Source organism: Eubalaena glacialis, chromosome 1 (assembly GCF_028564815.1).
Source record: "Eubalaena glacialis isolate mEubGla1 chromosome 1, mEubGla1.1.hap2.+ XY, whole genome shotgun sequence".
NCBI classification, from domain to species: domain Eukaryota; kingdom Metazoa; phylum Chordata; class Mammalia; order Artiodactyla; family Balaenidae; genus Eubalaena; species Eubalaena glacialis.
The window spans coordinates 78,499,795-78,511,880 of NC_083716.1; the positions used below are offsets into that span (position 1 = coordinate 78,499,795).

The window sequence follows — 12,086 nt, forward strand, 5'->3', positions numbered from 1 at the left end:
TTATTAGCAGTATTAGTATTTTGTTATTATAATGGAACGCTCTTCAGCAGCCCGCAGGAAACAGGACCTGCCCTCCATCCCGGAGCTCCCTCCGCCCCCCACTCCCCAGGTGAGACGCCCCCAACTTCCCCCCCCACCTCTGCCCGGCCGCCGCTCCGACCCCCAGCGCCGCCCGACTGGGCATGCTCGCCGGGGCCGGGCGGCCAGCGGGGAGCGGGCCCGGCCGCCCCGCGCCTCCACCTGAGCGGGGCCCGCCCCCCGCGCACCGGCCCCGGGCGGGCACCTGGCGGGCGCTGCGGACACCGCAGGGGGAGGAGACGCCGCGCGGGGCGGGCGCTGCGGGGCCGCGCTCGGCGTTCCTGAGCCGCCGCCGAACTTTTCTCCGAGAGGTCTCACGTTTGGGGGCCGGAGGAGCGGGGCGGGGAGGGGAGAGCGGAGTTTCTGGAAGGAGCCGCCGCCGCTCCACAACATGGCCTCCTCCGCCTCCTCGTCTCCCGCCGGCGCCGAGAGCGCCCCTCCTGCGCAGGTGAGCGCCGCGCCGCCCCCCTACCTGTGGCTTCTTGCGCGGCGGGGGCGCGCGGGGGGCCCGGGGCGGGGGGCCCGGGAGCCGGAGGGGCGGGCGCGAGCGGGGGCGCCGCCGGGAGCCCTGCTCTCCTGGGGGTGCCGGGCGGAGCCGGCGAGGCGAGCGGAGGGGACCCGGTCCCTGCGGCCGCTGGGGGTCCGGCTGCGCCCGAGGGCGCGGGACCGAAGTTGCGGCCGCGGGCAGAGGCGGGAGCTCGCAGTCCGTCCCGGCGCGCGCGAGCGAGCATCCCGGGGAAGGAGGGAGGGAGGGCCCGAACCTGCGGGGCTCCCGCTGGGAAACATTTGTCTAGAGGAAAAGCGCGGCCCGGGGCTCGGGACGCCCTCGCCTCGGTCTCCCGTCTTTGGGCTTCTGTGTCCTCGGCTCGCCCCTCCGACTCTGTGCCGGGCTGAACCCGTCCTCAGGACACGAGCGAAGTCGGCTGCCCACGTTGGCAGGGAGGAAGGAAATCACCTGGTTCTGAAAGTTACCTTCAGAGTTAGGCTTTTTTTTTTCGCCTCCCTTTCTTTTCTGAAGGTGAGTCGAGATACTTCATTTAACCCAGTGAGAATACAAAATCTACTTTGAAGATTGGGACATAGAAAAAGTGCAGGCCAGTGCGGATATGGAGTGCAGTGCTAAGCGATGGCTTGCGGTGCGTTTACCTTCTCCCCTGATCTTTGAGAGCCTTGCCTTGGCGCGCAAGTAAAGCACCCTCTAAGTAAAAAGTGGGTGCGTGATGTGCAAAACGCAGCTTCAAGATAAGTCTCCTTCCTCCCACCCCACACCCCTGAGTAGATTGCCACCTTTAAGCCCAGAGGCGTTTAGTAGCAGTTTTGCAGCTGCCACTGTGTGTGTGTGTGTAATAGAGGGTAATTGGTGTAAAACACGCGCGTATGTTTACATGTGCATAGAAGGTCTACGGAAGGAGGACTTAAACAGTAGTTGTCCTTGGGAGGGGAGCTGGGGGACGGGTGGGAGGGAGACTCAGTTTCACACACCTTTTGGGACTTTGTTTTTTCTTTTTTTAAACCATGTGCATACATTACCTATTTTAGGAAAAAAGAGAAATATTACCGTTCCCAAAACCGAACATAGCCTTGAAAGCAGTAGTTTACCTAGTTTCAAGTTACGTGAAATTGCCCTTGAAACACACAAATCTCCTAGCCCCTATCGTATCTTTCCTTCAGTTGTCATCTCTAAAAATCCTTAGGGAATCAAGGGGAGGTCTTCAAAAGAAGACTTTTAAGTCTTGACAGAAGCTATTGGTGGTTTTTATTGCTACTTCGATTCTGAGTTTTAATTTTGCTTTTTTTGAGAGCAAGTGTGGCTTGTCTGATTTTGGAAGAGGTGGCTTTCTGGTAAAAGCACAGCCAGGAGACGTGCTAGGGTGATACCAGAACTTTTTCCGGGAGGGTAGGCCATCACGAGAAGGTTCTAGTAGGAAAACCAGAGGGAGACAGTCTCAGAGCGGACATGGATTGCTGGCAGAGCAGTTTAGGCATCTTTCTAATCTGCTGACCTGGGCTCAAATGGATGCATCTTTAAGGAAGCAAATTTTCAATATTGAAAGTGAATGTAAAGTTAAAACCACAGCTCTGAGACAAAAACTGACTGAAATCGAGCAATCCACTGAATATCTTCAATCCAGCTACTCATATCTAGAGGGCTGATTTCTCTTAGTTCTCAAATCCGTGGAGGATGAATAAGTGAGTTGTGAATCTGGACCGTAGTTAGATGGTTATTTATGATGAACCATTTAGCCAGTTCTCACTGTTCTTTTTGATAAAGCATAAATAAATATCAGTTTCATAATCTGCACAGCGATGTGTGAGGCTCCATAGCAGGAAATGTGGCTCAGTGTCCTTCAGACAATATAAAGACCAATGGTGTGTTTTGGAATCCAAAGAGACACTGTGGATTATGAATTTGTTTGCATTTTTGTGGCAGTGGTTACATTAGGGCTGTCATTTTCCTTTATTCAGTACTTCAGTTTTTCCCCCTTTTACAGTGTTAATGCATTGAGCAAGTGAGTCTGCCTAATTCTGGAATAATATTTTGGTAATTGAAAATAATATAATTGTTCTGGACTCTCAGTGGCTGATCTTAGGTTAATTTCCAAGTAGTAACATCTATATTTAAAAGTTATCCATTATTTTATGCACAAAATGTTTGTATATTTTTATAGAATGTGTTACTGTGGTTATAGGAAATCATTATAATCCAAATTGGTGGTCATGTGAAATTCTAGCTTATATAAATGGCATTTTTACTTTTTTGAATAAATACCTGAAATTGGTGAGACCAGGTACCTGACACCTTTACTTAAGAATGGTTCTGAGTTAATGAATTGTAAGTGGAATGTTTAGCCTTGCTACAATGTCTCCAAACTTATTAAAGTCTACCCTTCTGAAAAGATCAAGGTTATTCATGATGTAATCAGATCTGAAGTAGCCTTTCCGTGTCTGTATTGACTGGGTTGTTGTTCACATAACGCTACCCTTGGGTCTTGCAAATGTAAATGCAGTGAGATGTTGGGTTAATGTTAAGGTACCTGGAACAGTAGGGCCATTTAATAGTGATTTTTCATTTTCATCCCATGTCAATATGTGAAAACACCTTAAAATTTTTTTAATTGCCTTCTATATATGATATAATTTTAAAAGTTATTTTGATATTATGTGCTTTCTATTAGCCATGTTTTTAAGTACTAGAGGCACAGCTGTGGTTATAGATTGAATGTTCTATCAAAGTTAGGTGCAGTATCTGTTTGAGTATCTTTTTCCTGATTGGACCCTAAAGGATGTGATAAATCTTCAAAATCTATACTCATGGTTGAATTACACCTTGGACACTTGTCCCTTTGTGTTTGATACAGGGGGCAAACTGTATCTTCCAATGGATTTGTCTGTTCCAAAGGACATAGGTTTTTCCTGGAACCAATCAGGTTCCTGTTTGACCATGGAAGTGAGATCAACGGCACCAAAATAGAACCAATTCTTTGATGTTTTATGGAAATTACTCCTGAATGTCCTCTCTTGGGATGGTCCTGTATGGATTAATTAGTAAGTGTCTTATGTTGGGTGAGAAGAAAGCAAACACACTTAACATGAAAGTTATATGTGTTCAGAACTGAGTAGAAGTGGTATTTTTCTTAGAAGAAACTGTCTTTAGTACTTGACAATTTATACTAATAAATAAAGATTAAGTGAACTAGTGTTTGGAGTTAGAGCTTTAAAATACGAAATAAGTTATTTTGGTATTTCTTTCATCAGGTGATGCTCAGTTGCTGCCATTTATCAGATAATATTAAGAAAAGGGAAATATTGAAAAATTGGCCTGAACATACATTTTGTTTTCTGGGCAGGGCATGAATATTTGGACCTGGTCTGGTAGAGGAAAGGGGCAGAATGGAAGTTAATTTAAAGGCCAGTGTAGGCTAAAGAACTGTGTGTGGCTGATTTGGCAGGCTGTTTTCCAAAGTGTTTTAAAGGTAACTATGGTGATTCATTAGTAGCTATTTTGTCCCTCCAGCATGGAACTGCATTTCTGTGCTGTGTAGCTCCTCTGGGTAGTGCCATGACTTAATGCCAAGGATCTGCTTACAGGTGTGGGGCTTCTCTTGTCCCTCTTTTTTTCACATCATGACATTTTATATGGAATCTGGCAAAAAGATGCTCTGCCACTGCAGCTTTGCCCTTTAGCATCAAACACAGGGCTGGACACACAGTAGGCCTTTAATTCATGTTTGATGATCGGATAAATATTGAGAAGGATCTGGCATTCAGATTTAGGAGCAGCATTAATCATATGAACAATACTTTGCACTCCTGTCATGTGAAAGGCACTCCCAGGTACACAGAGTCTTGGTTTGTACTGTCAAGAAGTTCATAATCCAGGTGACTTTGAGTTTACATAGGACAAGACTCACAGAGAGCCAGCACCAGAAAATTTTCCATGTTTAGATCTTTGGTATCATTTATTCAGGTGTCTCATATTTAGTTTGGCCTTTAGTGTATAATCAAGAAGGGAAGAAAATGTAGATAAAGGTACCTAAGAATTTAAGGAGAGGTGCATCAGGAAATAGACTTATACTTCCTAATTTCCTCCCTGAAAAGTGCCACAGAATGGAAATGTGTACCAAAAGGCACGGAGAACTGTCTGAAAAAGCATCTAATTTATTCTTCTTTATGGTGACTTCATATTCACAGTGTGGATAGACCATAATTTATTTCCTAATTTCCCTATTAATAAATGTTTGCCTTGTTTCTAGTTTTTTGGCCCCTACAGTCAGTGCTGCAAGTAAATATCCTTATATGTTAAAAAAAAAAGTTCAGAATTTAATTGGATAGAGAAGACATATGCATCTTTACTAATAACAGCCGTGATTTCTTGTGCCTCTCATAGTAGACGCTATGTACTTCAAAAGAAACTGTAGGGTAGAAATCATTACCCATCCTTGTTTTATACACAGGAAACTGAGCTTCAGGAAGGCTGTGCAAGTTATGGTTGGTAAGGGCTGAAACTTGATTGGAACCCCTGTCTGCTTGAGAAATGGACAGAGCAATGGTGGTGAAATCAGGAGGCCAGGAATGGAGTCCCCATCCCCCAAGTAACAGTAGCACCAGATCCTCAGAATCTTATTATCTCCTGGGCTTCAGTTTCTCCACTGGGAAAAGGAGAGAGTTGGAATAAACTATTTCTAGGGTTTATTCCAGCTAAAATACTCTATGATTAAAAAAAAATTAAACTCTAAAAGAGAGGTAGAGATAATTCATAATAAAGTGATACAGAAGCGTTTCCCCCACTCATATTTTGGCATTCCTAATGTTAGGATACTTTTCCAAATGTTGAGAACTCTCAAGTTCATTTTGTATCGTTTATTTTAAGTGGTTTATTTTCTCCAGAAAATCTGATTTTAAAGAAATTTTGCTTTTTGCAATTCATGATGTCTTAGAGCATCAGGAATTTATTAGTTGCAAGGAGAAATAGCAAGAGGACATCTCAGTGCGTCTGGGCTGGTAATTGAACATTTACCAAAGGCAAGGGATTTGAATGGGGGTCAAAGTGGGACACTTCACTTAGTAGGTGGAGAACAGTGGGATAGCTGCTTGGCCTCTTTGGGTCCTTCAGGTTTTCTTTCTTTCCTCCTCCCCTTCACCCTCCCCTCTTTCCTCTTCTTCTTTCTTAAATTTGAGATATGATCAGTGATATGCTGGTAAACGGGCTCTCAAAGAACAAAACAAAACAAAACCCAAAAGCCCTGATTTATAGCATTTGCCTGTTTCTGTAGGGAAAATACGACTTTTGGTGACTAATTCCAGTGTGTATTTGGGGGTCTTAGGGTTTCCCCCATATTAAGCAAGCAATGCTCTGACACCAGCAGGGTGCCCTGTCATACAACTCAATTCTGACACTGTCTACCCAGAGATAGCGTGAGATCCCACAGGTTAAGGGCCTAGTTCCACGAGTCTACCCCCACACCCCCTGCCCAACTTCAGATGCAAGTCACGAGCCCAGCTTATCCCCTGTGCTTCTGTCCAATTGGTTATAGATTAGAGGTTCCAATGACCCCTTCTTGGGTTTGATTAATTTGCTAGAGCAGCTCACAGAAGTCAGAGAAACACCTTACTTACTAGATTACCAGTTTATTATGAAAGGGTATAACTCAGCAATAGCCAGATGGAAGAGATGCATAGGGCAAAGTCTGTGGAAAGGGCTCGGAGCTTCCATGTCTTCTTGGAGCACATCACTCTCCCTGTGTCTCCCCAGGGAAGCTCCATCTCCATCCTGGAAGCTCTGCTGACCCCCTCCTTTTGGGTTTTTATGGAGGCCTCATTACATAGGCATGACTGATTAAATCCTTGCCCATTGGCGATTGATTCAATTTCCAGTCCCTATCCCCTCCCTAGAGGTTGAGGGGGTCCCAACCCTCTAAGCACGTGGTTGGCTCTACTGGCAACCAGCCTCCCTTCCTTAGGAGCTTTCCAAAAGCTCATTAACCTAACAAGACACCTTTACTGCTCTCCTCACTTAGGAAATCCCAAGGGTTTTAGGAACTCTGTGCCAGGAATGGGTTGAAGACCAAATATATATTTCTTATTATAAATAACAGTATCACAGAATACTTCCATCGTGGTTGATTTCAACCTGACAGTGAGAGGTGAACATGGAGTTGGAAAGAGATGTACAGAGTTGGCTGTCTTGAAAGCTGGTATTAGCTAGTTCCAGCACACCACTTTTTTTTTTTTTAATAAATTTATGTATTTATTTATATTTTATTTTTGGCTGCGTTGGGTCTTCGTTGCTGTGCACAGGCTTTCTCTAGTTGTGGCGAGCGGGGGCTACTCTTTGTTGCAGTGTGCGGGCTTCTCATTGCGGTGGCTTCTCTTGTTGTGGAGCACGGGCTCTAGGCACGTGGGCTTCAGTAGTTGTGGCACGTGGGCTCAGTAGTTGTGGCTCGTTGGCTCTAGAGCGCAGGCTCAGTAGTTGTGGTGCACGGGCTTAGTTGCTTCGCGGCATGTGGGATCTTCCCGGACCAGGGCTCGAACCCGTGTCCCCTGCACTGGCAGGTGGATTCTTAACCACTGCGCCACCAGGGAATTCCAACACTGAATTTTTTTAGTTGAATCAGTAATCTGTTATCCAAAATATATTTGGCACTTAAGAGATATCAGGCAAACATGGGGAAGCCTGGGTAAATAAGAACCAGTTTTTACTCTCCAGAATGTCATAGTTAAGTAGGCTGTTTAAATGAACTTTAAGTAAAGAAGGGACTCTTGTACTGAGAATGGTTGATCAGGTCTCTTTTTCCACTGGCACAAAATAAATACGAAGTAGATCCCGAGATATCTGGATTAGAAATGAGAGAACCGGATGGACCTAGAGATTGTCATACTGAGTGAAGTAAGTCAGAGAAAGACAAATATCATATGATATTGCTTATATATGGAATCTAAAACAAGGGTACAAATGAACTTATTTACAGAACAGAAATAGAGTCACAGATATAGAAAACAAACTTGTGGTTACCAGGGGGGAATAGGTAGGGGGGAGGGATAAATTGGGAGATTGGGATTGACATATACACAGTACTATATATAAAATAGATAACTAATAAGAACCTACTGTATAGCACAGGGAACTCCACTCAGTACTCTGTAATGATCTACATGGGACAAGAATCTAAAAAAGAGTGGATACATGTACATGTATAACTGATTCACTTTGCTGCACAGCAGAAACTAACACAACATTGTAAATCAACTGTACTCCAATAAAAATTAATTTAAAAAAATGAGTGAACTGAGGTCTGTAACTGGATTATTAGATGTTAGAAGGGTGGAACTGGGATTTTTAAGGTTCTGTTTCTTTGGAGGTCAAGTTAAGCATAACAGATTTTTCTTCCCTTTGTGTATATGTTGGTGTGTGTGCAAGTTTATGAATCACCTTTATTGAGGTATAATTTATATACAGTAAAACTCACCAGATTTAAGTGTCAATTCTCCCACTCTTACAAACATTATGGCCCATCATGATGGAATATTTATTATCCTAAGAAGTTCACTTGGGTTCTTTCCCCATTAAACTCCCTTCAACCCTCCGGGCAAGCACTGTTTTGATTTCTTTCACCATAGATTTGCTTTACCTATGTGTTTGCATCTTTGTAATTTCTTTGGCATTTGGTTCATATCTTTATAGCTCCTATGGTAGTCTGGCCTCTGCTAAAGGTATCTTTGAACATGTCTTTTAAGAGGAAATGAGGTGGAGTGGAAAGAGGAAGCTTGGAGTTGAGAATAATCTGTTGGGGTTTTCTCACTCTCTTGCCAATTAATTCCCATTTAATTGCTCTGTTGGGTAAATCACTTAACTGTGTTTGCTTATATGTGGAACTAGAGTAATAACATCCACCTTGTAAGGATTGTTCTAAGTGTTTGGGGAAATATACATGACACGCTGATACAGTAGGTGCTCAATAAATAGGAGCTGTTATGTTGTGATATCAGAAGCTACCAACTTTGCGGTAATTACATCTTGGAATAAAATGTATGTACAAAATTTAAGGCATAGATGGAAAATTTGCTCATGTACTATGTGTATATTTGCTTACAAATTTTTATATTTTACTACTAGTAGAGTGCCAGGTATATAGTCCTTAATAAAATATTTGATTAAGTAAATAAAGAAGGAAAAGTATTTTCCCCATTCTGTTTCAATCTCCCTCAGTGTTTCGGTATCCAGGACAGAGTTTCATTTTTCCACGCTTCAGCTTTATTCACTTATCTCCTTTCATTTGGCAGAGGTGTGTGTGGGGGGGAGGAGCGGTGCAGGATGATTAGAAATTATCATAAGAACAAAACTTACAACAATAATTGCTTACATCTGTAGACAAGTATTTCTAGTCCTTAAAGTACTTACATGTTATTTAAAACATTTGTGCCTCCCAACAACCACAGCAGGGAATGGGAGTAAATAGTCTAATTTTAGTGAAAAGAAAAACAAGGCTCAGAGGTAGACTTGTTCATGGTCCTTATGAAGCTAGTAAGTGGCAAAGCCGAGGGAGGGCAGGGGACAGTAAAGAGGAAACCTTGTGTGTGGCTGGTGGGAGCATAGTCTCAGGCAGCTGTCTGCAAAGCAGTCTGGCATTACTTAAGCAGATTAACTGTTAGTTACTCTGTGGCCCAGCAATTCCATTCCCACAGACGGACACTGGAATGTGTGCCATAGGTCTGCAAGAGGACGTGAGCAAGGTTATTCGCTGCTGTGTTATTAGTAGTGGAGGGGGGTGGGAGGTGATTGGGTGACCATTGCTGGTAGAGGGAGAGGGAGAGGGAGAGGGAGGGGGAGGGGGAGGGGGAGGGGGAGGGGGAGGGGGAGGGGGAGAGGGAGAATGACGGGTGCACATCGTGGAGTTGTCTGCAACCATTAGAAGTAATAGATTAGCTCAACAGAACCATCATGAATGGATCTGAAGAACCTAGTGCTTGGTGAACAATGTAAGAGTGTGAGGTATATTTATCATTCATGGGAATTAAAAATTCATAAGTTCAGCACAGTAGACTTCTCGTAAGAACGCTTACAGAAAGGACTCATTAAACACGTTAGAATGCTGCCTTTGGGGCCCAGTGCGTGGGAATGGGCTAAGGAGATAAAAAGGAATAAATAAGTGAAGAAAATAATGATAGTGTGCCATGAACCAGGAAGTATGGCTGATTCAGCCCTCTGAATGGTGAAGTTAAAAACAACACATTGTTACTTAATATCATTTGAATACCTATTATACGATCAACTCTGTTACCATCAGGCTTAATTAAAGAGATCTTGTTATGGTTACAAATGGGACAACTGTTCCAAGGGAAATAAAATTTGGATTGGTATCTAAAGTCTCAAGTGAAGTTTTGCACAGAGAGCAACATCTTTTTCTTTTTAAAGGTTTACAATATTGTACTCTTGAGTTGGTATAATTTAAAAATTAACCTCCTTTTTAATTTTGTATTTTGGATGGCAGAGACTGATGTGTCATATAGTACTATCAGTTTTTACAGAATTCGAACGTCATATAGTACTAAATATTTAACTCTAAAATGATACCCAAACTATCCTTATCGTTCTTCATGGATTCAGAAGGTGTGCAATATCCTATTATATCTAGAAATAGTTGTCTGCATGTATATTATTATCCTTAAAGGATCTAAATGTGTGTGTGTGGGTTTTTTTTTTTTGTTTTTGGTTTGTTTTTTTTTTTCCAGATATATCCTCTTCTATTGTAATATTTGTTTTCCAAGTTAACTTTGAAGCATAGTAGATTACTTTTTTTTTTTGGCTTAAAACAATGCAGATTTATTATGGCGCAGTTATGGAGGTCACAAGTCCAAAATGGGTTAGCAGGACTTTGTTCCTTCCGTAGGCTCTATGGAAGAATTCTTATCTTTATCTTTTCCAGCTTCTAGAGCCTGTCTGTGTTTCTTGGCTCTTAGCTCCGCATCACTCTGACTTCTGCTTTGATCAACATTTTGAATAGATTGCTTTCTTTTCTTTTTTTTAAATTGGGGTATAGTTGCTTTACAATGTTGTGTTAGTTTCTGATGTACAGCAAAGTGAATCAGCTATATGTATACATATATCCCCTCTTTTTTGGATTTCCTTCCCATTTAGGTCACCACAGAGCACTGAGTAGAGTTCCCTGTGCTATACAGTAGGTTCTCATTAGTTACCTATTTTATACATAGTAGTGTATATATGTCAATCCCAATCTCCCAATTCATCCCACCTCCCCTTCCCTCCTTGGTGTCCATGCATTTGTTCTTTATATCTTTGTTTCTGTTTCTGCTTTGCAAATAGATTCATCTGTACCAGTTGTCTAGATTCCACATATATGTGTTAATATACGATATTTGTTTTTCTTTTTCTGGCTTACTTCACTCTGTATGACAGTCTCTGCTCTTTAATTTACCTTTCCTTTCAGCTCACTATTTGTGATCCTTTTGAACTGATAGCTGTGTAAAATGGTTATACTTATGTCTTGCACATATTGTACATTTTTGTAACAACAGCTATCCTTCCAGTTGAAGAAAGTCATAATGGTGAAAAATTCAACTCAAAATGATCAGTCTTTGAAAGTGTTTATCCATCACTGCCATGGAGGTGTTGTATTCAGGAGGCAGACTCTGCTGGGACGATTGTAATGATAGGTGGAGGAGCTGGAGAGAAATTTATGACACCATCAGCCATCCCAGTGCCCACCTGTTTGTGAGTGGTATGCAGAGGAGAATTTCAGGCTTACCCGTGTTATGCAGAGGAAGGCCTAGCTCTTGTGTAAGAGTTTCATCTACAGTACCATGCAATAAAATGTTGACAACAAAGAAATAGTTTTAATGCTGTGTTTTATCTTTCTCAACAACTTAAATGAAATAGTAAGAAAAGGGAAGCATTGCAATCTAGTGGAAGAGACACAAACTCACAGTCAGAAGATACGTGAAAATAAGATTCGTAAGTGTGATTCTGGATTGATCTGCAATTCAGTTTCCTCATCTACAAAATGGGGATCATGATAGTGCCTACTTTATCCATCTCAGAGCTGTAAGGATCAAATTGTATGATAAGGTAATTTAATTCAACTTGCTTAGTGCTGTATAAATATATAGTTTTTAAAAAAATATTGTTTTTTTAAATGTACTGCTCTTTTTCAGTATGATAGCTTTTCCATTGAACTAATTTAGCATCTTGCCAAATATAAGTAATAGCGAATGATATTTCAGTGATGATTGGATACTTGAAAAGTTGATTTCTTAAGAGATTTGACATTTTTAGCATCTCTTTGAGGTTTTGGCAACTTTGAATCTTATTAAAGCATTAAGGGGACTTCCCCGGTGGTCCAGTGGGTAATGCTCCGCTCTCCCAGTGCACGGGGCCTGGGTTCGATACCTGGTTGGGGAACTAGATCCCACATGCATGCCACAACTAAGAGTTCGCATGAAGCAACTAAGAAGCCCGCACGCCGCAACTAAAAGATCCTGCATGCTGCAAC

The 12,086-nt window shown here is 42.4% G+C and overlaps 1 protein-coding gene across 9 annotated transcripts in view; it reads left to right on the forward strand.

Moving 5' to 3' along the window:
* The first annotated feature begins 277 nt into the window (after positions 1-277).
* ANK3 (ankyrin 3) overlaps positions 278-12,086 on the forward strand; it is a 685,538-nt gene continuing 673,729 nt past the window's right edge. For all 9 annotated transcript variants that reach the window (XM_061181623.1, XM_061181653.1, XM_061181663.1 and 6 more), the window contains exon 1: positions 278-526. In XM_061181623.1, coding sequence (XP_061037606.1) covers positions 470-526 — 57 coding nt within the window. In that variant the 5' untranslated portion in view covers positions 278-469. The remainder of the gene's footprint in view (positions 527-12,086) is intronic.